Source organism: Anarhichas minor, unplaced genomic scaffold (assembly GCF_050575085.1).
Source record: "Anarhichas minor isolate MPS153535 unplaced genomic scaffold, ASM5057508v1 ptg000002l, whole genome shotgun sequence".
Classification (NCBI taxonomy): domain Eukaryota; kingdom Metazoa; phylum Chordata; class Actinopteri; order Perciformes; family Anarhichadidae; genus Anarhichas; species Anarhichas minor.
This window is the reverse complement of record NW_027466448.1, coordinates 4842118-4868863: the sequence shown is the minus strand read 5'-3', so window position 1 is coordinate 4868863 and position 26746 is coordinate 4842118. Positions and strand designations below refer to the sequence as shown.

At 41.4% G+C, this 26746-nt stretch overlaps 2 protein-coding genes across 4 annotated transcripts in view; one reads left to right on the top strand and one right to left on the bottom strand.

Annotated features, from left to right (window-relative positions):
* The first annotated feature begins 1054 nt into the window (after positions 1-1054).
* Positions 1055-5028, top strand: oaz1b (ornithine decarboxylase antizyme 1b). The gene is given in 6 exon segments (XM_076086490.1): positions 1055-1248; positions 2998-3049; positions 3051-3137; positions 3492-3664; positions 3773-3858; positions 3961-5028. Coding segments are annotated over 6 exon segments (651 nt in total). The 5' UTR covers positions 1055-1126; the 3' UTR covers positions 4092-5028.
* Positions 4337-26746, bottom strand: part of uhrf2 (ubiquitin like with PHD and ring finger domains 2) — a 32078-nt gene continuing 9668 nt past the window's right edge. For 2 of the 3 annotated variants that reach the window (XM_076086477.1, XM_076086458.1), the window contains exons 2-16: positions 25101-25496; positions 23568-23887; positions 16230-16448; positions 15869-15978; positions 15522-15708; positions 14710-14833; positions 12880-12987; positions 12576-12680; positions 12360-12466; positions 12091-12253; positions 11828-11965; positions 11484-11712; positions 11122-11273; positions 10656-10754; positions 4337-10553 (exon numbers count right to left, since the gene is read on the bottom strand). In XM_076086477.1, coding sequence (XP_075942592.1) covers positions 10407-10553; positions 10656-10754; positions 11122-11273; positions 11484-11712; positions 11828-11965; positions 12091-12253; positions 12360-12466; positions 12576-12680; positions 12880-12987; positions 14710-14833; positions 15522-15708; positions 15869-15978; positions 16230-16448; positions 23568-23887; positions 25101-25496 — 2604 coding nt within the window. In that variant the 3' untranslated portion in view covers positions 4337-10406. The remainder of the gene's footprint in view (positions 10554-10655; positions 10755-11121; positions 11274-11483; positions 11713-11827; positions 11966-12090; positions 12254-12359; positions 12467-12575; positions 12681-12879; positions 12988-14709; positions 14834-15521; positions 15709-15868; positions 15979-16229; positions 16449-23567; positions 23888-25100; positions 25497-26746) is intronic. The other variant, XM_076086467.1, reaches the window with a different exon arrangement.

Genomic DNA, 26746 nt, shown 5'->3' with positions numbered 1-26746 from the left:
TAAAAGTCTATTTTTTATGTTAAAATGGAATATTTAACTATTTTTTAATGGTAAAAATAACGTCATAGTCCATTCGATTTTTGTGTTACATAATTTTTGGTAGAATAGAATACTGGCTGATAGGGCTGTTCACTTAAAATGCCACAAATGAAATGCAGAGGGACCAACTCTGAGAACAGCTATCAACCCATCTTATACTTTGACATCAATATCCATCTATATATTGCATGTTGTGTAAAGATGTGTATTTTAGCAGAAATCGAATTCACATTAATTGCGCTGTCAATAGAAATCAGGATGTAAGAAACCCCAAAGTATGCTTTAGCTTTTGCTGTAGGTTAATTGTTGGTAAGTTGTTGTTTAACAAAAAGGTGCACAAACTATCTTTTTATGTGTTTTTCAACCTCATCTCACGGTCTTCATCGGCAGAGCAAAATCAACCCAGTGATGAAGACCATGAAGTGCAGTTGAAAGCTTGAAAAAGGCTGGTGTAGCCTGTATGCTGTCTCCAAAGTGGCAACTGAGTACCACACACCACCTCACTGTGAATTGACTGTCATACAATTAATTTGATTCAGATCTATGAGTATTTCAAGAATTTAGAGGTTCTATCCACCTGGGGGAGGTTACATTCAGTTCAATTTAAATTCAGATTTAACTCAAATACATTTTTCACATGTGGCCCCAACCCTGTTCTCTAGATTTATGACCTCACTTGTTTTAGGAATCCCGGCTACAGTCCAGGGGAAGTTGCTATATAAATTAAATAGTAAATAAATAAATAAAACACAGTATATTAAAGTATGTTACCTGTAAGCTTTATTATTTCTCATACAAAGTAATATTAAATTCAACATAATTTGTCATATCTGCAATGAAAATGTTGCAGGTAAGTTATCGATATGACATGTTATTATATTCGAAATGTTCACTTTTAACTGCGATGACCAACGAAAAACATTTTAATATTAGTACTATTTTGAAGTCAACAAAACAATCTACCGGAAACACGTGACCTCCATTGCATGTGACTTTACTCCTGTTTTTGTAAGAGTCCCGACTCTCTGACCGATCATTAGCTTGCCGAGAATTGCAGAGAGCCCGTCGTGTCTCTATCCGAGGCCGGATGGTAAAATCCAACCTCCAGCGGATCCTAAACAGTCATTGCTTTGCTCGCGAGAAAGAAGGAAAACAACAGTCTTTAACTACCATGGATTTGAGTAATGGTATTTGTGACATGATTGGGAAGTAAGTAAACGATAAAAAAAAAAACATCTCACCTAGCTAACCGTGATGTGGGGGAGGGGTGGCTAAGCTAACATAGCTTGTAGCAACAGAAAAGCGGAAGTAAAACGTATTTACAATTAAATGTGTATTATGTATGTAAAACGCTGTATCAACAATATCCCAGTGTTACGTGTTAATGCGGCCATCGTTAACTTGTTATTTTAAAAACTGTCAAGTTGATAAAAGCTAGAGAGAATAATTTGCTGGTACGAGAGACGACATTAGCATTTGCTAACGTTAGCTATGTACCGTATGGAACCTCTGGTACGTCACTGTAGTTAGCTTCGTCAGCTAGTTAGCTAACCAGTTAGCACCAACCGTAGCAAGTATGATAACGTTAACAGATATATAGTTAAGTTAACCGTTTAATTTGTAAAGATACTGACAATGGATTTAAAGATAATAAGATTGTTTTAGTTCGTCTCACGTTTGACTTTTCCTAAAGACCAAACCGTTTTCCACGTTTAAGAAAAAAGACGCTAAAGGAGCGTAACGTCAAATATTTGACATAACTTTGTTGCCGTAAAGTGCCGGTGTGGATTCGTCACACAAGACAATTTAACCAAACCTCACGTTATTACTGTTACCATACGACCATCAAGTGAGCACGCGATGATCTCGTGAGCTGACAAGAGGCAGGTTGATTATTACGCAACTGACGCAACTGACAGTAATTTACAGAAGGCCTTAAAAGCGTGTAGGCCGTGTTATATAGTATAATAGTCACCAGCTACTTTAATGAAGCCAAACTTTCAGCTTAAAGGCAAGAAGGATTGAAGTGACAGCTGTTAAAACAGTACTGTATTATTATATTACTGTATTATTACGTTATGCAGCGAAAAATCGCTAAATTGATTTATTAATATGCAACAAAATGTGTAATAGTTTCGTCGTTTTTTTTCCAAATTCAGTCTGTTGTAAAAATGCCTAAAATGTCCTAGTTTAAGCCTCTTAGTTGTAAGCAGCATCAGTTGCTTTGTTGTCTTATTGAACAGCTAATGGAGAATCTTCAGGGTTTGCACAAAGCAAGCAGTTGGATGACATCACCCTGTGCATTAGGGAAATATAATGGGTATTTTTCACATTTAATAATAACTGTTAGTTGCAGTGTTATATATTAACCCTGCTGTGATCAGCTTATGTTCGTGTGAAAATGTGCCATGTGCTTGGCTTTGTCAGCACCTTTATTATGTGTACAAGACAAAGTATGTTTACCCAACAATTAGTTTAAATGTAGCACAACAAAGATGTTTGTGGACGTGTCGGTAGATTTTAGCAGCTCGGCTAACATCTTAAATTAGGCAGGCTGTTTTAACTGACAACACAAAGACATGATTTCGAGAATATGAGTCATGGTTTGTGGTAAACACAGCGCCATTGTTTTGAGGAACGTTAACTAAACGGTATAAAGAGCACCCAGGCCTGTTTGTAGATCGAGCACTTAAATGTTACTAGCAGTATACAACTTGAAAAAAACTTTACATCAGTATTGGAAAATCGTACATTTTGAAATTGAAATTAAATTGCTGCAATTCTTCTTTATTCACGATGGCAAACTTGGTCAAAGCCCATTTTTTTTGTCTGTGTTGAGTCCCATAACTCGTCTTTGAGGTTATAGTTATAAAAAAATTACTGAATTTGCATTTTTGACACATAGAAACACGCAGTACTTGTTGGAAGTGGATTGTGATTCTGTCCCCTCTCCTCCAGGCTGTCCCTGCACTGTAGTAGTACCCGCGGCCTGGGGCCTCTGTGGTGCTCCTGATGCCCCTCTCCCACCCCTGAAGATCCCAGGTGGGCGAGGGAATGGCACACGGGATCACACTCCTTCAGCTCGGCCACTCCACTCAGTAAGGCTTAAAACACACACTCTGTATTATTGCTGAAATGTAATCGGATGCAGAAACGGGTGACAGCTGTTTCTAGAGGAGGAAACGTGTCAAGAATAGGAGTTTCAACCATTTCCTGTCAGTTTGTTGACATGTCGGAGGAAGTCACACCAGGCTTTTACATGATTCAGTCATCTACGCTCAGCAATGACGCATCGTTCGATTTCTTTTCCCTTCAGAGTTCAGCGTATTTGTATTTTGGACAATCATAATTGGACTTGAGAGGGAAACGTATACATATCTACACGTCGCTGACACATCGTATGTCACCCACTGCTGTTTCTCAGATGCGTTACTGGTGTTTTGTGTTTCCAGGATCGAAAATTGAGTGTAACGGAGGAGCCAGCAGGGAACGGTCGCCCTGGAATACTCCACTTCCAAAGTCGTCCCACCGTTACCAGGACAATACAATGGGATGCTGTCCTGAGCAGCGGCGCACTCTACGTGGAGATACCTCTTGACCCGCTTCCTGAGGGCAGCAAGGAGAGGTGAGGCCAGATGGTTGGCAGCAGGAGAGAAAAAACAGAAACATTTGTACAGTTTATGTGGCTGTATGTTTAGAGGTTGTTTTCTAACCTGCGCTGCTCTCCCTCCAGCTTTGCCACGCTCCTGGAGTATGCTGAAGAACATCTGAAAGTAGTTAGCGTGTTTGTCTGCTTTTACAAGAACAGAGAGGATCGTGGTACGTGCACACCGCCCCTGTTTTTCCCACCATAATTCTTTTGGTTTCTGTGTTGTGACTAGTACTGCATCTTGATATGTTGTCCCTGTCTTGTTCTTGCAGCTAAACTGGTGCGTACATTCAGTTACCTGGGCTTTGAGATTGTGAAACCGGGCCATGCCCTCGTCCCGCCTCGACCTGATGTCTTCTTCATGGCCTACAATTTTGACAGGGACTCCTCAGATGAGGAGTAGCCCCCTTTGACAGCCCCTCCACCCCCTGCTTACTTCCCGTTGTATGTTTTTCCATCCAAGCTTACTCATATAAATCTGTCTGTGTTGAACCCTCAGCAGTAGCTCCCTGTATGCAAGTGTTCATCTCCCTCATGCTTTTTGTGTTCAAGGGAATATGTAAGATCTCCATTTTCCACCATCTATGTTTTATTCTACTGTTTTCATTGAAGATTAATTGGTGTTGTCACCTATAAAAGGAAGGAACCTTTCTTTTGTTTTGGACTTACAATCACATTACAGTTGTCACAGCTATTAATTAAGTTCCGGTGTAATTTCCACTTCTTGTCAAGTCATTGATTTTCTTAGTATTTCCTTCTCCTGATAGAATATGGTGGTGGATTCTTCATTTCTTGAATGTACAATAAAAAGGTTATCAGGTTTACACTCGGGTACTCCAGCTTTCCTTTATTTGGCTAAAGAATGACTTTAAATTTCTCTCATTTCAGTGGGACGAGTTGTATGTAGTAGCACTAATATCCTCTTAAAAGTATTTGGATTTTTTTTTTTTTGTTGAAAAATTACTTTGAATGATGGCCCCAATAATTGGTACTTCATAGCTGTATAGTGAAATCATTTAGACTAGAGGCGGAGTGAGAAGATGAATGCTGCTGCATGTCTGTCGGCGCTTCAGTTTCAAGTTAAAGATCCTGCAGTGAGTGTATTGGTACAACGTGAAAGGAAAGGAAATTATCCAAAGTGCTTTTGCTTCTTTCTGCCATGTATATCTGACTATTGTAGTATTTTTTTGTGTCGGAGGTTGAAAAAAAATGTGATATGATTGGATATTTTTTTTATTAGCATTCCTTTTAACTTTGTTTTCATGATAGTGTTAAGTTTGTTGTTCACCTGCATAGTGGTACCTGTTGTGCTTCTGTGATAATAAAACAAACAAAAACAATCCTGCATATACTTTCTGTATTTGTTCACAAATTAATTTGAAATCTGATGAACTCAATCAGACCCAGAGCAGATCTTGTCCTTTTTTTTTTTTTTTTTTCTATTTTAAAATGAAATTACTTCTTAAAGCCTGGGGTGCATCATGTTTCTGCCTTACATTAACTGCTAGAGGTGCACTGAAATGACACTGAGCACCAACATTCTTCACACAATCCTCTGTTGTACATGAGTTATTCATATACATCCTTATATAAAGCTCTTAAAATGTCCCCTAGTCATAGTGTAACTAGTACCCGACATATTCTGTGATGCTCAGTGTGCACAAACTGATGGAAATCAGGTCAGTTACAAAAGAGCAGCAGGCAGTCATCCAGAGCATGTCCTGTGTCTTTACACCACCAGGGGGCTCCACAGGACACTGAGCCACACGCGACCATTCAGCGTCAGTGTAGGTTGTACAAACAGTTATGCTGGTTAAGTCATGGCCTCAGGAAGCCTGAAAGTACATTAAGAACTAAGTGAACCAACGTTTTATAATTGAGGTTTCTATTAATCTGTGTAGACTGTGCATGACAGGTGGTGTGTTAGATTTGCTGCACCTTTTAGTGCAGGACCATATCAATCAGTATAAGCACAGTAGTCTGGTGACCTCCTGTTATTTACAACATGGCTGTGCCCACCTTCAGTGGTCCAATCAGGGAGGATAACTCAAAACACCTGTGTGGGTAAGCAGGGCCTTCAATCAAGACGGAAGCAACACCTGGTTCTCTTGATTGAGTCCTTTTTTTCCCACAGCAGCCATTTTGACTTGTAGGAAAAGCACAGGGCTTTGCTAATAACAGTAGCGATGGCTCTGTTGAATTCAAGCCTCCCAGTAAGTCCTGACACATTGAGTCAGCGTGCACAGTACCAGCACCCTGAAACTGAAGCAGAGAATTGGAATTCAGCCATCGTTGATTTTTTTTAATTTACACCTGTGCGTTTCCTACTGTCAAAATGTCTTCTGTAACAAAAGGGCTGTTGCTGTTCAGTTAGAAAATACTGGAGTGACTAGAATTTGTGATTATGATGCAATGCTGTATTAAGGCATAGTGTCGTCTGCTGTAGACCTGCTTCATTTTCCACAACTTTTTAGACTTAAGATAGTGATTAAGTGTTCATTTAAGGCCTAAAAGGCTTTAAAACTTTCTTTTCAATAAAAGCACAGTTTAATGTATCCATGGAAGGACAATAAGGGGAAAAAAAACACATTTACCATGTGTATAAAAAAAAAAAAAAATCATAGGTATCAAAACAAAACATCTGCCACCAGCAGTTTGGTGGAAAATATTATGTAAAGACAGCACCTTGCTGATTAAAAAACAAAAAAAAATACATTAAATTATGTCTCTGGTTTTTGGGGTCATTTTATTCTTCATCTTATATGAAAAAAACAATTAGTTGGCCTATGATCATCTGCTTGATTTCATTAACGTCACTCACTATAATCTACCGACTTCATATTTTATACTGGAAATAAAAGTCATGAAATCTGTAAAATACAAGACAAAAAGAGAAGTTTTTTTTTTTTTTGGAATCCAAATATTTAATAGGTACATATCAAGTATTATTATGACATGTAAAAAATTTCAGATCACAATATGAAGCAATGAAACTCCTCAGACCGGCATTATGCTGCAAATGTTTGAGGTCGCCACATAAAAATGACTAATGATTAAAATAGAAAGAGAAGCAACTAAAATGGTAGAAAAATGGCGCACAGACATAGATAATAGTAAGCATTCTAGGAAAATTAAATGCAACTTTTCAAACGTTTTTTTTTCTTCAATAGAGTGCAATAAAAATAAAAACAACACAGCACTGAAGCCAAGCGTCCACAAGACGTCTAAAAATTGTTAGTACTGTAGGTTCACGGAGGGCAGAGGACAGCGCAGAGAGGGGAGAGAGAGACGGGTCACAGCAGAGGAAGAAACGAGGACTATTAGGTCAACGCAGGGAGAAAATAATCTTGGAACAAGATTTGAGCAACAGTGGAAGTAATGCACATCACAGTTAGCTTTAAAAAGACCATAGAAGCATTTGTACTTGCATGTTGTTGATAAAAAGAGAACAAAATCCTGAATGACTGAACAGAAACAAGGACATCACCACAAAACGAAGAAACGGCCGGCCAATGAAAGGCAGCCTGAATGTCAACGGAGCAACTGATGTGTACAGCAGCGCGTCATCGGTCGTCGGCTCTACACTAAACACGGCTACGCCTCAGAGTTACAGGTGAACGAGATGATGTCGATGAACGAGGGCTACGTTTTCCCGCAAAAAAACAACTCGTGTCGAAAACCATTTCAGGTGCATTATCTGGAATTCACTCCGACCTCAGGCCAGATCACGGATCAGTGCGGAGACTGTGCTGCTATTTTTGCTTTAAGTGCTTATCAGACCTGCCAACCCTGGACATTTTAGTACCGTATCAGCACTATGAAAGATGTTAATCTGTGTCAGCTGCTCAAGATAAAAAAAAAAGAGGCCATTTTTAACTCTGGCTGTGTAATATATGTATAATGTATGCGATGGTGTGTCAGATAAAACATTTAAAACGGGAAGATAACAGAGTGTGTGTGGGTGCAGCATACATCCTTACAAGTGAACAATAAGCTTCTATATGTTCAGTTGTTACATGACATTATTACCATGTGGGACTACGGAGCAGCAACTAAAAAAATAGAACAAAAAATAAATTGTCAAACTATTTGGGAAATAATATATTCCGTAAGATTATAACTGACTGGTCTTCCTTGATATTCTTATGTTGTAATTTATGTGAAGCGTCCCAGTTCGTTTTCATAGATATGGAGGGGGCAGTTTCTCATTGGTGAGGCTGAATCTACTGGATGGGAACATATAAGAAAAGTTAAGCATAAAAAAAAGTAGTGTTTAAGGATAACTTTTTGTTTGTATCCAATTCACAGCTGTCATTCAATCCTTATTTGTATTATTATATTAGACCTGATGATGAATCCACACAGATCTTGCTCTCTCAAACTGGTTGAATGATGATTGACATGTGAAAACATTCACCTCTGTCCAACTATTGTGAGCAGAAAACTCATAAAACCATTAAAAAACAACATCACTATCCCAGGCCAGGACCCTACTTTTACATATAAACATGTACTGTGTTATGCAGCATTTTAAAAAATGACCTAAAAAAACTCCCAACTTTCTGCGTCAAGAATTCTGTTCCTGTATTTACGTATTTAAGATCTACGTATTCACACAAACAACAATCAGACCTGATCTACTCTAAAATGTTTGCTGACTTTCTGGCCTTTTAGATTTAAACTTCTGACTATAGGGTGCAGTGATGGACATAATTCAAACACCACATTAACATATTTTAACTCCGCCAAGTGTTTTCAGTTCAGTTTGTTGGTTTGTTTGTCTGTTTGTCAGCAGGATTACAGAAAAACTACTGGCCCGATTTTCATGACATGGGTTTAGCCTGGGCCAAGGAAGAACCCATTACATTTTGGAACAGATCCGAATATCGGGGCTGATACACGCATTCTTTTTCACTTATGGAAATGGCCTTGGCGGAGGTCTGCACTCTCGGAGTGTCCTTCTAGTTAATATATTCAATGTTATGTTGTATGCAAGTGTACTGAAACATTCAATAGTGTATTCACAAACCTACCGTGTCCTTCTCATATATACCAGTGAACTCTCTCAGATGCTCTATTGAAAACCTCTAAAAGAATTGAAAAGTGCCATGTTGGGATGAGTATTGTTTACATTTTTCAGTGCCAATAAAACCTTTATGATACTCAACTTTGAGGAATATCAACCTTTTTCCCCATTTTACAAAAGAAGTTCTCAACTATTAAACGTTATCTAAACACAAGCAACCGAACAATATTTTTGCCTAAAAGACTAAAATTACATAAATCAGTAGATTTCTAAAAGAATAATAAGTTAGCAACATTGGGGAAAGTGACCGGGCATCTGATGCAAACCTAACAGTTTTTGATAGTCTGCTACAAGGCACTCTTGTCCTACAGATGGACTGAATCTAATGTACGCGGACAGTTTAGTCAGAACATTTATAAATGTATTATTTATATAATTTTAAGTGTCAAGAGGTTTATGAGAGATTTCTAATAGAATGTGTTTGTTTATCTTGTACATGTATTTCTAGCTGCTTGTAAATGGAAATTAAAAGTGCCTTGCCAAAGAAAGATGATCATTTGTTATGGTCCTGTTCGATACTTCACAAGTGCATTTTATTTTTAGGCGCGATTACTCATCAGAAATGACTTTCTTTTAAGGAGATTTCTGAATGAGCTGCTCTACAGCCTCACGTCTTTGGTATGTTTATGAAGATTTGACTCCACATTAAATCTGAGAGAGTTGTGCCTGTTGATCATTGTTGCGTTCGCTAAGTATGTAAGAGTGCTGCTTTGTTGGACCCAGAAATCTCTTGCCAAAGTTGCTAATTTGTTCTCTGCGAATGAGCTGAAAGTACCTCTAGCAAGACATTTGCTATTCTAAGGTACGGCAATGCCATTATTCCACGTGACACGAGCAGCTCGCAGAATGCTAGCATGTGCACCAGATTAACCTGCAGAATGAGTCACATTATTGATGAAGTGCGTCAAAAACATTGTGCAATTTCCTAATTTTAGCTTGCCATAACCGGCCAACTCTCAGTCCCATGACCTACTTGCTCATTCTGAATGTTACGTCCTGCTGTGCCTAAATCACTGTATTAAACTAGCACCTTTATTCGCGAGCTGAGTACGATACTGCACATATATGAAGCAGCTAAGTTCTGTTTTTTTTTTTGGTGTAAATACATACATGGTAGACAAAAAATGCTTATAGGTTGGCAGGAGTCTGATGGCTGATTTCATGATATTCCCAGGGGAGTAATTTGCACTCAAACAAAGTGCTGTATGTCAATTCATAGAACCAGCGGAGAACACAGTGGAGGGGTAAGCAAAAAAGTAAGCTAACCTTGAGATGGCTAGTGGGTGAGAATCGGGGCTCCTTTTGTGCGTTCGTGTGCGTTTGTGGGGGCAGGAGTAGCGAGGACAACAAAAAGAAAATGTCCTTGGTTGAATTTCAGGCTGGTGATGTTAATGGAGACAGTCCAGGTTTAACAGATGAGGTCAGTCCCTACTGAGGTTGTTTGTGTATGAATGATTGTATACAGAAATGGCTGTATATGCAATATACATTTGCCCGTGGGTAAGTACAGTGTGTGTGCGCAATGCAGTTTTAAAGTGGAGCTCTAGGTACTTGACGGTATACACGGGTGCACAGAATGGATGCTCGTGTGCGCGTGGGTACGTGGTCTACTTATAAACGTGACTTTCGACCTCATCGGCCCTTGCTGTAGCCGGGATAGAACTGGTCAAGCAGCACCTGAAGCGTCACGTTTTGGGACATGACATAGTCTTTGCCCAAGTCGTGACGGCAGGCGGGGCAGGTGTACACCGTTGCTCGGAATGACCGCTGTAGACAAGTCTGAGGAGAGAGAGAGGACGGCGGGAGACGTTCACACACAAATGCAAGGAGACGAGATTTGAAGCACCGAGTGGTGACAAACGCATCCAGTTCTGTACGCACCTTGCAAACATTGTGTGAGCAGGCGGTGGTGATGGGTTGGAAGGCCAGCTCCTGGCAGCACACACACATGAAGATCTCCTCTATCTTCTGCAGAAAATTCTGCATATAGATACACACAGACAGACAGACACGCATGAAAGGAATGAAGACGTTGAAAAAGGCTAAAAAGGCTAAATAGATTACAATTGTAGAAAGAACTTTTAGAAATATCTTGGTGATACTGCCATTTTAACTACCATGCTTCCTGCTAATGTCAGTTTGCAGTTTCCTTTCAATAATCCAAAACTATTAACATTGAAAACAACACCTACAAAAAGAGCTGTCTACATATGATTTCAGTTGGACTTTAAGATCTGAAGACCTTCAATGACTTCTCCTTTAAGAGGCTCCTGTGGGAGATGCTTTGTGATCACTTGAGAAGCCTGAGATGTGTTTGCGTGTCAGATTGTACTACTGGGATTCATACCGCTCCCTCTTTAAGGTATCCCATGGCTTCATCCCAGAGTTTCTTGTTGGCTGTGTCCTCCCGGATCAACTGCTGCTGCTGCTCCGACAGCTGGAAAGTCTCTTCTATCTTCACCCTTTTAGAGGGAGGCTCTGCCGCTGGTGACGACTCTGCTGAAGGCACATAAATAAGACTGAAAAATGCCGCTTCTCTCGGAGAATAAAAGACAATAATGAAAACAAACTTTTACAATAGTGCATGCTGGTAGATATCAAATATTTACAAGCTATCTAAGAAGTTAACTGCTCACTATGTTCTCGGCTGTCCTCTTCTCACAACACTTTGTCTGACCTGCTTTGAGATTCATCTGTAAAATCACCCACCACTCTCTCTGGCTGTCTTCTCCTCTCCATTACTCTGTGGCTCCTCTTCTTCCACACTTGCCATTGGCAGCTCGTCTTCATCTTCCTCATCATTCTCTTCTTTCTTGATCTTGCGTCTCCGTGGCCTCCCCCTCCCGGGATAGTGCTTACCCCGGCCGCCGCGACCAGGTCGGGCACAGGCCTCCTTCTTTGTTTTGTTAGCCATGGCCGCCAAGTAGCCGGGCGGGTACTGCAGACAACGGCGTGCAGTAAAAAAACATATGAAAAACAACTAAATAGCATTGAGCATTGAGATGCATGAGATGATATCTGTAGGGTCTCTACAGATACACTCGCAGTCTAACCTGAACAGAAAGGCCCAGTTTTTTGATCCTCTCCAGTCCTTCAGGTGTCCAAGGTGCCGGTTCCAAATCGTCCCGTCTCAGTAGGTACCGCCACACCAGGTAACCACACTTTCCGATCTCTGGCCAGTACTTAACCACCTAAATTTACAGATAAACCAGAAGAAGATTAAATAGTGCCATTGTTTACGATAACACTGGTGCCAGTTAAGTGGCTTTACTTGAAGTAAGCAGGCTACAGAAAACAACAAGATTCTCGTCTGTACCTTGTAAATACCATCGTAGCGATTTCCCTCCTCAGGAGCGTATTTGCTGATGCGTCGACCTTTGGAGCTGCGCACCACTCTCACCGGCTTTCCTGCCCGCCAGTTCCTGGACTCAGCCCCATCTTTGTCATTCAGAGGTGCATCGCAGTTTGAGGCCAACGCCCTGTAGACAGTTATAGACAAGACATAATGATGTTCATCAAGTCTGACAAAAAAAAAAAAACTGTAGACAGATCTGTTAGCTTTCCATTCATCTTTAAGTGTTGTACCTGTTCATGTGTGTCAGGGTCTGGTCAAAAGAGTGCTCTCCGATCCGTTTGTTCCCTGAGAGGTCACGGCCCCCACTACCTGTGTAGGTGAACTCATCTCCCCGGTCCTACACAAAGGTCATGGTGACCAGAACAAAGTGATTACGTAAAAATCCACCTCCTTCTCACATAACGGAGATTAATAAAAACATTCGGTAAAACATACAAATAACCCACCACTTCGTCCTCAAAGCCCCCGGCCAACACCAGCGAATAGGAGCCATCGTTACTGCGCCCGTGGATACCACCAACATGCGGCCTGTGGACGCCTGCCTCGCTCACCTGAAGCGTTAGTCAGATAAAAGAAAACAGCCGAGCAGGCGGAAAGCCATTGATGATATGACCAGTGATGTATCAAATATCATACTACAGAATGATATGACAACACAATCAATCTTAATGTCTTAATACATGTATAGGATGACACATGGGGGACCAGTTTTTATATATTAATCTTTGACGCACTGTCCAAACAGCTAACCTGAACTCTGAATTTCCAGGTGGTTCCAACAGGAACCCCGGGTATGGGTCCATAGTGGTTTGATGGAACAATTGTGCACTCCTTGGTACGCCCCACACAGGCCATACCCTGCAATCACATCGAGAAAGACAACAAAGACTGTAAGCTACATGCACATTAATACATTTAAATGTCCATCAGTGCAAATGCCTTTGGATCACTTCTAAAGATCGGTTAAAAGCAGAGCGGCTGATGTGTTTTACTTTTCAGAAGTCATCAGAATCCCGTTTAGGAGGTACACAGGATTTCAAAAGTGAGAAGACAAAGAAAACTATTTCATTTTAAGGGTTCTAAAATTGCAATAAAGTGAAAGGCAAGAATAAATGCGGTGTGACTCACAGCACTTAAATGTGCGCAAACACACGAGCGGGGCTGTTTTCAATTAGTCCACAGAGAAAGGGAGCGTTCTGGTAAAGAAACAAGTTATTTTCCGTTGGCAGTTCCAGGAAAGTGGCTAAGTTATGCTTAATGGCATTGTTCACATTACACCATGGAGCGGAGCGTCAGGGAGACAGCCAGGCCAGGAGGGAAACGAGCCGCCCAATAATATCTTAATACGCTGCCATTAAACTCAAACGTTTAACAGTATGCTTAAAAAAGATGTTGTTAAATATGTGTCAGCTATCTTCCTCAGTAATTAGCATGAGATAATGTAAATGTAAATTTGACCACAATAGAAAAAAGGGGTGTAGAAAGTGTTCATTAGCCACGTTATGATTATTTGATAAAGAGCTTGATAATCAATAACCCATCAATATTCATACTAATGTAGGCATTTTCATGAAGTGCTGTGACCGAGGATCAAACCAACATAATTAATCAACTCCGGGAGCCTGGTCTAACATTATGCAGATATAAAGTATCAGTGACAGGACCAAAATCAGGATTGTTTGATTTGAGATAAAAAGCTATTTAACAGCGCTACAAAGAGGTACACACAAAAGCCTTCACATGAAACAAACCATTTACCTCAAGAACAACACAACACACTGAGCAGATTACTGACTGACACGAAATATTAAAACACATAAAAGATACATTGAAGCCAGTTTGGAGCAAGTAAATGGAGTAAAATGTGTGTGTGCGATGCATTAATAATGCACTGAATCGATGAATCAGTTATTGATTGGCTCGCCAAGACCTTTGCTGCTGCTGGTGTGCACTATAAGAACTATATGTTACAAACTGCTGCTAGTTTAATGTATTTTACGGCTCTGGAAGATATTTTTTTTGTATAAGTTTGATTTAAACATGATATACCACAAAAGCCATTGCATTTAAAACCCCAAGGGAGAGGTCTACTTCTTCTTCTGTTAAGTCACTGTCTGACTCTTTTGAATTCATGACGTGTAACACACTCAAACAGCCGTTTGATGAGTAAAATCATTTAGCTTTTCAAAAACTCTGGCTGTGATGCGTCGCGTTTGAAAATTGATTGCTTGCAGCAATTGTTACAGTGTAAATGTGATTGATGGAACATTTTTATCTTATGTTCGGAGCATTTTCAGGCTTTTGGAGCCGACATACAAGGGATTGGAGCCTTTCATTATTATTTTGGCATTTCAATTTTGGACAATTTCTTTTGTTGACAGAAACTGCTTTTTCATATTTGTTTACACATCCGTTGCGCCTTCAAGACAACTTGAGGCAGAAACACTGTCAGGCTTGCTGTTTTAATTCACTTACGTTCATATAGAGTCGCCGTCAGTCCACCTGCTGTGTGTGTGTGTGTGTGTGTGTGTGTGTGTGTGTGTGTGTGTGTGTGTACTTTCAGGTGCCCTTGGGTCTCACCTTTCCCCAGTCCCTTTGACTCTCAGTTGTTGCCGAAGGCATCTTGGCTTTCTTCTTGCTGGCTTTGAGCTTCTCTCCTGCCTTCACAACCTCACTGGTGTCGTTCTTACAGGTGGGACAGTACCTGAAAGAATGAGAGTAAATTATTTCTGTGGACGTAGACAGGTGTGTATGTGTACGTGTAGAGGTGTGTGTGTGTGTGTGTGAGAGAAAGAGAGTTGGATAAGAGCTGCAACAAAGCTCTTCCCCAAATTAGCCAGAATGCAAAGAAACTGAAATTTGGTAATCTGAAAGAAGATGTTGCACCAATTTAAATATTCAAGTTCAACAAATACCAGAAATTTGCAACAAAAGGTGGTTTTAAGGAATGTTGTCAGTCAATTTCATGTTCAGCTTTTTGTTGTTTTACTTCCATGTAAAAAAAACATGTAATGCAAGACACATAAATGGAAGGTGGGATCTTCCTCTTAGTAACTACCCACGCAGAGAAGCAGCTGAAGCCACTGCATTAGATAAAATCACACCTGCATTATGTCGTTATGTCGATTTGAACCTTAATCCCTAATTCATTACTGCACTTCAGCTCATACAGAAAACCATTTATCAACCTTTTTTAATAGATTGTGAAGCGCATGACGTTGCGGATAATTGCTCTCTCTCTCTCTCTCTCTCTCTCTCTCTCTCTCTCTCTCTCTCTCTCTCTCTCTCTCTCTCTCTCTCTCTCTCTCTCTCTCTCTCTCTCTCTCTCTCTCTCTCTCTCTCTCTCTCTCTCTCTCTCTCTCTCTCTCTCTCTCTCTCTCTCTCTCTCTCACCAGTCCTCATCGTCGGGGATGGTGGCCAGCGGCGGGTTGAGGCAGTAGATGTGGAACGCCATGTTACACTCGTCACACAGCAGCTGCATGTGGGCATCCTGCTTCCCGCCGCACACACAGCAGGAGCAGAAGCGACACTCCGCTTCAGGGTCAGCCTTGCAGTGCTTACACTCCGGCCCGCTCTTCCCTAGAAGAAGGAAACATTCACACACGCATGCACACTTGAAGATGGTCTTGTGGTTTTCTTAAGATATGTTGCACTAAAATATACCTTCAAAAACAAACTTGGACACGTTTTGCCACTATTTTCACTGCGTGTGTTTGAGTGTGTGCGGTCCGGTGCATACGTTTAAATTGTCCATCTGAAGCGGAGAGTGCACGAGCTCCGGGTGTCTCCACCTGGTAGATTTCATCCAGAAAATGAACTTTACAATCCCCGATTACATCTCCAGGACCCCTGGATGGAGGGCGAGAGACAAGAGAGAGAAAAGGAGAGAGAGAGAGACCAAATGATGGAGAGCACAAGAAAAAGAAAACCAGAGAGGAAGATGAAAAGATGTGTTATTGAGATGGAGAGGAAAGTCACACACAGAAACATTACACTTTATTTTGCTAAGCAACAAAAACAATAATTGGCCAAACAGCAATCATCCCCCCCCCCCCTATGCCCAACACATCACCCTCCCACCTAAGAAGGAAGATCCTCACCCCAGGAGGATCTTGACTCTGAGCTCCTTGTTGGTGCGGGAGGCTTGGTTGACGGTCTGAACCTCGGCGTCGAACCAGAAGCCCCTCTCATCCGGTGTCTCCATATTGTAGTTGACCATCACATGCATGCCCACCTGGAGCTCGTCCCACCGCAGAAGGGTCCTGGCGCGTGGCCTCACATGCACCGGCCGCATCTCCACCACACCGTTCTCTGGGTAGCTGGAGAAGAAATAAGAGGAGAGAGGGAAGGGGGGGGGGGGGGGGTTAAGGTGTATGATTGATTTTCACATTGCAGTCTTATCTACTAAGAATACAGTCCTTTGGAGGTTAATGGTTACAGACACGTGGTGAACTTCCTTTCATAGAAATTGAATGTGTGCACACACACATTTTTCACCTTGCCCACATGCTATTGGGAATTGAAAGGATTCACTTATTTATACATAAGCTACATGGGCCATGGGAAGGGTTGAGCTACCGCTGAGCACTTGACATCTATTATATTTTAAAGGTTGAAAAAAATAAAACCTTGAGAGCAAAATCCAACAGTGTAAAAAAAAAAAGAAGAAGTTTCTCAGCAAGAAGCAGCTATTCAGAACAGTGTGTCCTGTAAAAACAGATGGATGGGAATAGAAGCTATTTACCAGCCCAAAGCATTAATTCACTGTTCCAATGATAAGTGATATAAGCCTCTGTGCAGGAACATGCAAGTCCCCACAGGCACAGAGGGGCAAACACTGTCATACAATTGGATTTTGCACAGAAAGCCAAATGCTGATTTTAATAATATCATTACAAATCTATATCAGGTTACTCAAAAGTGAATGTAGCCCTCTGATCGGCCTTCATCTGTCCACAGTAGAATACATGAGACATTCACACACCACAGTTTTCTGACTGGGTTTTTGGAGCAAAGGATTGTGGGGGATTTTCCCTACTATGACCTCACTTCACCTCCCCATTAATCTACACGGAAAATAGATGTAAAACAGCAACCTCGCTTCCATTGGCAAAACACTATTCTTACAAGTTATTTTCCAAGTCAAATCAGTACAAGGACAGAGCACAGCGGCGTCATTTCTAATCACCAGTACCGTGTTAACAAATTCAAACCTTTACAAAAATGAGGAAACGCCAGTCTGGTTTGATCAGGCTCGAGTTATCTACCTGCTGAGCATAATTTCTGAGAACTGCAGCAGAGCGAGGCAAGGTGACTAAAGATCAGCCAGGATCAACAAATGTACGAATAAAAAAAGAATCCACATAGATTCACTGTTTTAGATATTTAATGTGGTCTGTTTTGAAGCTTTGGCTCAAATTTGGCTGATAAGACTACATACGTCATCATAGGATAAAAGCAACAGTATTTTGTAGGGATGTAACCCAAAAGGAACTGCAGAATCCCATTTGTTTGGGAAATTTGAGCTTATTAGCATCAGCAGATGAAGAAAGGAGGAAATCCTAATATGGCATTTTGTTTAAAAATCTAAATTAAACCTTTTACCTCACACAAATTGATTGACAGGTCTTCTAAAAGGAATATTTCAATGTTTTGCAAGTCCCGGTGTCTGGATGTCAGCCTGAGGTTGCCAGCAACCAACAGAGACTCCAGAGAGTTACTGCACTTGGCCAAGACATAGTCTGGCACATAACCCCCTGTCCTGTGAAACCCACAATGTGCTGTTTTCACACCTTGGTTTTTGGACAGATTAAACAAGCCAGTGAGCTTTATAGGTGTGAGAAGGCAGATTTTGTTACATTTGGACGGAGCCAAGCTAGCCTTTTCCCCCCTTGTTTCTCTGTGCTAAGCTAAGCTAGCTAGCTTCATACTTATCACCCAGACATTAGAGTGGACTGGACAACAAATATACATGTGTGTTGTATGTTTCTGATTGTGAAAACGTTTTTTTTTGCTTTTTAAAAACGTTGGATGTCCGTAAGGAAAACCGTAGCTCATTCTGTGCAACTCGAAAACGTTCCTGCCGAGCCTAAAGAAAATCTGAACAAGTGTGAAAAGTCTTCTTGTCTAGCAAACCTGGAGCGGAGGTATGAGCTTAATTGCGCAGGTTTCCTGCCTGCCAATCATCATTAACTGTAAGGATCAGGCCTGACTCACAGACATGAATTTACAGCTCGCATGCCAATAGCTGGAATTATGCTGACAGATGAACTATGTGTTAGCCCTGAAGTTTAACTACACAACAGCCTGCACGCTCCGGTCCACTCACACAGCTGGAAGTGACGAGGTAAGCAGAGAACAGTGTGCATGAGAGAGCAGTTTCTCTCTCTGTGTGTGTGTGTGTATGTGTGTGTGTGTGTTTGAGGGAAAGTTGAGGCTAAAATGGGTACTTTCTCAGACAGACTGCACTGAACCAATGATTTTATCCAGTCCAATTATGCACCACTTATGCTTTACTTTCTATGACTATGCTGCATATCTTAAGCCATTGTAAATCGGCAGGAGAGGCCCCACAGAGGCAAGACCGTAAAAGCAGCACACAACTAGCGTACTCCCAGGAAGACGAGGCTGGGGCACAGTGCAGGGATTTCCTTTTTTAGGCCCACGGGATTACTGAGGTTTTGGGTATAGGGTAGGGTATGGGTGTGGGGGGGGGGGGGGGGGGGGCAACACAAACACACACAGACACACACTAACATGCACGTATGTATAGGCACACACACGCGCACATACACAGCCAAGGAATATCAACTTTGGAGCACAATGGGACTCAGCATGAACAGAAGGGGAACACGGAGCAACACAAGTACCAGAGTTTAAGACCACACAAGCTCTCACTGTCTGTACTCTTGCACACTGGCCCTACGTCAGACCCGTGAGCATCCACCAACGGAGGCCCTTTGATAAATTAATAACAATATAAAATACAATACTGCAAGCTGAAACAGCTTCCAAAGCCTGATGAGATATAAAATAGATAACATTTCATTATGTCAGTGAGGACGTTTAGGGACAGACACTTTGACCTACACAACGTAGGATTTAATTCCTTTCATACACATGTAACAGGCAACAGAATCACATAATGGATGCATTACAATCATCTTAATGGGGAAACATGACTGTCCTCTCGCAGTCTCGGCTCAATTAATCGGAGGCCCTGCAATGCGATACGTGCTTTAGAAAGCCGGTGCCAGTTTTGGCTCGGTTGTTCTTTCGTGCATGACACAACATGCATGTACGTTGTAGTAATATATATATATAATTACTTGCAATTCTTTATATTTTAATATTACCCATCTGAAGACAAGACTCACTGACCCATACTGAACAATTAATAATTGATTCAAAACAATGACTCCAATTTCTGGCCAAAATACAACCATAAACTAAACTTACAGCTTAAACCGTGTCTGGATAATTCTACCATGCTAAGATGTTAAAGCAAAACATCTTTGCATCCATACAAAAGGATTTATTTTCAATAAATAGTTCACTCATACGTCTCAATAAAATTATATTCATGAAGAATAATTATGTCTGTGTAGTCGCAAACTCTCAAACCTCTGCTATACTCTTGACAAGGAAAAGACATCATCATCTGGTCCTTCTTAAGGCTTATTGTTACATATAAGGATGTACTGCTTTCTTTGGAAAATACCTCCAGAGTAAGAACCTGAGCTGCAAGTCTGAGTGAATAAAATTTAACATCGAAGCATCGGTGTTAAATCTCCACACAGTTAGCCGACTATCCGCCTACGCTGTCACAGCGGCTGAACCCAGCGCCTAGTATTAAGAGTAAAATGTTCCTGCCGGTGTGGGAAGAAGGGAGAAAGACTTTCAGCCGCAGAACAAGAACAACACGTCAACACTGTTATCGATGCCGAGTGTAACTACAAAGTAGAAACCCATTAAATCAGTGGTGAAATTGAGACCACACGACTTATCTACAGAGGAGCTCTCACAGTCCCCTCTGTTATGAAACCGTCATTAGCGAATTGTGCGCTTAGCCGAGGTTCCTGTAAAGAGGGAGGAAGGCAACAGAGAAAATTAGAAATCCTCAATTTGCTGATAAGCAGCCGAGTTAGAAATACTCTGACACTAAACAAGCTAAATATAATTGCTTCGACAGCAGTGAGGTAAAGGGACTGCAGTCTCTCTTAACATCGGTTTTGTTAGTAATTGAGGCCACAATGGGAAGCTGCAACTTTTTATAAATATGTATATAAATGACTTGAATCTTAGGATGAGAAAGTCCAGTCATGCGACAGACATCAGGAGACAATTTCAGGTAATGAGGGGCAGATATAATAATTTCATGGTAAAAACACTTTCTCCAAAAAAACGACTTTATTAGTACGTATTAAAAAGATTTTGGATGTAATTATGTCTCAAATTTGGTTTAAAAAAAACGGTATGTGTAGAACTTAAAATATGTTGTAATTGCATGGTGATCACACAACAAAGACATGTATGCAATGAGGCAGAGTCTTATACAGCAGACAGTGTGACTAACGAGGGCTAAGCCAGCAGACCATGCAACTGAAGCAGCTAAATTAATCACACCTGTGCTTTTCCATAGTGAAAGTACACTAAACTGTATATGATCAAATATTTGCATATCTTCATATACTAATACTAATTTAAGTTAAGGAAGCAAAAGCTATTCCTCTGGTAGTTTGGCACTACTCGACAATCATGCAATGCCTGCTCAGTGTAGGAATTAAGATGGAAAGTGGGCCAGACAGAAGAATGAACCAAACTGAATTTAACTTAATTTCATCCTCATTTCTTTGTTACTTCTTAAATTAGAAACTGCTGCTAATAAAACAATCTCAGCTTCATAGCAGCCGTGCTCGGATGAGGGCGGGCCGACAGCCACAGCTTTAGATGCTGGCGAGATCTCTTCCATTGTATATGTGTTGATCCCGGCTTATTAGAAGACAGAGCCCATTTAAGAAGCACTTAAGCCTCTCTTTTAAGCAAAACCTTCCCAAATCACCGGTTTTAGTTGACACAGCATCCTATCAAGAGTATTAAAAAACAATCTGGATTTTGAGGTGCAGAGATCCAGATGGCAAAAGGCCGTTTTCACCCACAGACATTCTAAATTGTAATGAAAGCACAGGTGTTACTAATAACACGATTGATGGCTACATTGTATCCAGGTGTCCGGTAAACCCTCACAGTGAGCCAAGCATGCACAATACCAGGACCCTGAAACTGAAGCAGCTAAATGGAATTAAATCAGCCATTACTATTTACACCTGTGCTTCTCCTACTGTGACACGCGAAATTGGCTTCCATGGGGCCAAAATCACCAACATAACCCAGCATGCAGATGCTGGAATAATCCTGTTGTCAAGTGCTTGCACGAGGATTGAGTGATAGGGCTAAATATATATATATATATATATATATATATATATATATATATATATATATATATATATATATATATATATATATATATATATATATATATATATATATATATACACACACACTGTATATAGCCTATTGCTTAACCCTCCACAAAAGGAAGTCTGCCTTTGCAAAATTATTTCATTTTTGGCCAAATTATGTTGCAAACTGATTTCTTTTACCAGACAGATTTTTTTCTATTCGGTTTGGCAAATGAATTGGCTTTGCGGCACCATTTAAAAAACAGGACGACCGTTTTCTATTTGCACGGTCTACTTGAAAGCTGCATGCACATAAATTATATTTGATGTCTATATTTGTAACTCTTTCCACAGGGAATCTTAAACATATGTTGAGCTCGCCGAAGATTTAACCATGAAACCATATCTAAGAGTCTTGTTATGGAGCGACACACATTATATATACACACACACACACACGCACGCACAAACACGCCATCTTAGTTCTTAGTAGCAGCAGAGAGGAGATTCTCTCAACATATCCAAGATTTTGTGGCTCTTTACATGCTGTAGAAATGCTGTCCAGCCTCATGCAAAAACACGGCAGTTCATTTTGTAGGGCATGTTTTCAATTCTCAGACTATGCAGGCAAGTGTTTAGTGTGTGTGTGTGTGTGTGTGTGTGTGTGTGTGTGTGTGTGTTTTCTCTGGCAAACAAAATGATGGAAGAAACCAGGAGAGGGATACTACGCATTTAGTAGAAACCAAAAGGAGTATATTAAGCAAGCCGCACTAAAAAACAGAAAGCTGACAATCTAGATCTTTTGCATTTTGTAGCAGCGGATTCTCAGAAGCATACAAAGCTGGGGTTGTATTTGGGGAAGATGCAAATCACATATTTCTGTGGCATCCTGTTTAAAACTCGCGTGGAACCTTTGGTGTCATTGGCATCTCCCTCTCGCTCCCTTCCCCTGCCTCTCTTGGCTGTCAGCTATCAAATAAAGCGAATGAGGAACATTTGCCGAAACCAACAATTTGAATAAGCAAACAAACCCATTAATAATTTAAACCACTGAATTCAAATTAAGAAAAAGAGGGGACACAGAATGGTGTATATTATTGGATTGTCCCTGCAGGAACACTACTGTCCTGTTGAATATGATGAAACAATCCCAACAACAGGGATTTGGAAAGAGTAAAATGGGAACGATGACTTCCGACAAGAAAACACACATCTACTGCTCAACAAGCCTTGATGCCGTTTCTCTGGCATAACATCCACGACACACACACACGTAAAAGGCACACACTACGGTAGACGCAGCGAGGAGGCTATGTCTCACCGGTGGGATGTTCACAGCAATTACAGACAAAGCTGAAGGAGGCAAGCGAAGAAGTAATGCTCCCGAGAACTCACGAGTTACCATGGAAACATCGGCTTCTGAATGAATTTGCTGGAAAAGGAGAGAGAGCAAGAGATGGAGTCCAAATTGTAGCACTAACTACAAAAAAAAAAAAAAAAACTCTCCATCCCCCCCTGAACCGCCAGGAGAAAGCAGAGACGGCAATTCCCAACGGGCCGAACCACCGTTAGTGATGCTTGCAGCCACTACCACACACACACACACACACACACACACACACACACACACACACACACACACACACACACACACACACACACACACACACACACACACACACACACACACACACACACACACACACACACACACACACACACACACACACACACACACATTTCTGCTTCATGCAAAGAAGGCACTCATTTGCACATTCCAATCCTAAACTGCATTTTATCATCTGGAATGACTTTTCTTTTTTTTTACCAGACCAAAAATGTTGCCGCACTGACACCGTGCAATTTCTTTTTTTTTTTTTTTTTAAACCTGTGATGATGTGTTTGTTATCACTGCAACCAAAATGGGCTCAGCTGCAGCAGGAACGCTCCTCAGCAAAATGAGGCATCACTTACTCGTCGTATTTAATGTGGTAAATTACATCCTCTTCTCTCTCCTTGGTCTCTGTAGCTGCTGGAGAGTCCGTCTGAGACGTGGAGGCTCCATTACTCTCAGAGCCTAACACAACATTATTCCTGTTACTGTCTGTGGTTTGGCCCTGGCTGTGGGCCTGTCCCTGATCGGCCTCCAGCTTTCCATTAGTCCTTTTTGGGGGCCGACCCACCTTGCCCTTGGTGGGCGTTATCTGTCCTTTGGGAGCACGTGTCACATTTTCGAGGCAGGCCTCAAACCAGGCACCGATGCTGACGTCTCTGCAGTCCACCAGCTCATTAATCTGAGGAGACACAAAGGCAAAAATAACACCAGGTCTCTTTCGGTTGATCAAAGGAACACGCCCATGTTTTAGGCTATTTGCTACACAACATATACTTCAAAGCATTGCAAAGAGTATTGACTCAGACTCTAACAGATCTAAATACTTCACAGTCACGGTTCTTTCACCTAACAGTCACATAACACATGTATTCGTGTAGTGTGTAGTCAAATTAATTCGTTAGAAGACTCACATAAACTATTACCAGAGATTATTAAGAGATGCATTCTTGAATTAAATGTCACCCACGGCACTATTTGGGCTCACGTGTTCCTTTGTGAAAACCACATAAAATATATCCGAGTCGTTAGTGAATGCGTAAAGCCTTTAGAGGCATGTGACCTTGATATCAAGTGAAGCTGCACAAGCTACAGTATTGATCTTCGTGCATGCTGGTCTTATGGCATAAAAAAAAGAATCCAGTCCCACTCATATAATTCTCAGACATGTGGGTCAGCCGGTCGGCAAAGCTCAGTAGAACACAGTAGAGTCATCAATGTTTGGGTTTTGACTGCAGTCTATTTATAACCTGTAAATTGGCTGCTGACAGGGTTGTAAATTCCTGTTTCTTATGTGTGGCCTGTGTGCCTGGTCTCCCTGGCAAGGATAGCCACGTGCTTATGTGCACGTCATTAGTCCTAATAAATTAAAAGGCATGTAGGGTATCCGAACCTAAACACGGAGCAGTTTAACAGTGAGAATGGAAGAATTGATTCGGCTGGAATACTAAACAGTAGAAAAAGCACCTCAAGACTCCCGTAAAAAAAATAAATAAATAAAAAAATAATCACCAAATGCACGAGGGAAAGCGTGGTTGGTCCTTTGACTTTTTTATGTTATGTTCAAAATAACACTATTGCAAACTGTTGTTTAGTATTAAATGCAGATCTATGAAGGCATAATAAGGTATACAACCTAGTATGCAAAAGCATGAACACTCATGTACTAAATTAAGCTAAACCAATAACGCATCACTTTTTCAACATCTAATACAGTTATTAAGTGGACTTCAGATTTACAGGGTGGTTTGGCGTTTTCTACAGTCGTGGAGCACAAGATAAGAATAAAGAATCTCTTGCAGTGACTCGGCCTGTAGGGCATTAAATGCTCCGTCAGACCAGTTTCATGCAAAACCTTCCAAATTCTTCCCAAATATGAACCCTCTCATCCTCACCTTGTACACACCAATTCCTGGGTTGACGAGTGTGTTTCTGCTGGATGTGGGCGGCTGGGTGTCCGACGCCGGACTGGAGGACTTGAACCCATTTTTGGTACTGGCCGAGTTACTGGTGGCGCCGGCGTCCGGCTTGGTTTCGTTAACGCTGCCGGTGGTGACGCTGCTACCGTCATTGTCTGTGTTGGTGGAGGTTTCCATAGCAACGGGGGAGGCGGGAGCTGGCGAGTTGCGGCTTTCTGACCTGGAGTCAGAGGGGGGGCCCGAACCGCAGGCCACGCCGGAGGAGTCCTTGGCGGCGGGGCTGTCCGGAGCGTCGGCCTGTGAGCGAATCAGCAGCTGGACGATGTCGTTGAGTCCCACGCTGTAGTCAAACAGCGTCTGGCCATCTTCCATCTGAAGAGGTACAAATACAGAAGAGCCACTGACGTGAATGGATCGACACAGCCTTACAGACGCAAAACGCTAGAATTGAACGCAGTGCTGCAACACATAATTATTTTACAATACTCTTAGTATTTAGTCTTCAAATGGCTTGTTCTCATTTCTAGTCATAACCCCCAAAATTATTCCGTTTATTTTGATATTTTAAGCAATTAAATACAACAATTAACCATCACATTTTCAGTCAACGAGTGATTGCATCAACAATTGTATTGTGCTTCACCATGGCATCAATTTGCCCAAAGATGGTGCATTTGGACAAGTGCACAAATATTTATCAAGGCATCCTTCATTAAGTTTTCTCCCAATTTTCTTTCCTAATAATAGACATCCATGTGATATGAACACCGCTGAGCCACGGACTGCCCTCAGACAAACACACCCGGCTGCTTGTCAAGGACAAACAAAGAACGCGGAAGACAGAGGACAACATTGAGCGCAGTGAGAGAAAACAATTATGTATTGCTACTCCACTCAACAGCATACAGAGGACATTAAAATACACACACATGCGGCACTTCAATAAATCCACGAGCCTTTGAATGCAACAGCGATGTTTCAGGACGCTGCATTGGGAGTCCACAGCAACAACATATGCTCCGTTCTCAAATGAGCCAATGCGATTAAATGCGAAGTGAACCTCTGAACTGATTTTTAAAAAATGATTATTAAGGGGGAAACAATGGAACAATTGGCACTCATGATTGGTAAGCTGTTACTACTGAACCAGCGCATTTGAATTGGTTTCACATTTCCAGTCCAACAGAAATGGGGGCTGAACTGCAGCTTCACTCGCGCATATCCCACACCAGGTTTTCTCCCAAGAAATAAAAGGAAAAAAGAAATAAAAGAAACGAATGCATGAATTTAAGTGATAGGAGACGTAGCTGGAGGAAAGAAATGACTGGGTTGCTATGACAACCAGAAGAGAGCACCCCCCCACCCCCGTGAACCTGAATCATGTACACAATCTCTGTCGACACCACCACCACCACCACCATCATCAGCGCGACCCTTTCAAGCAGCACGGCGGACGGCCATCAGAAAACTGTTCTCTCAAAAAGAAGCGATGAGGGCCCGTTAGAACCCCGTATTTTAATCTTCTACCACAACCGATCCTCTGCTAAGTACACAGTGCAGCTACCGCCTGAGGAACGGAGCTCATGGCGGGGCCCGCCAACTCATTACAGACATCAGCGATT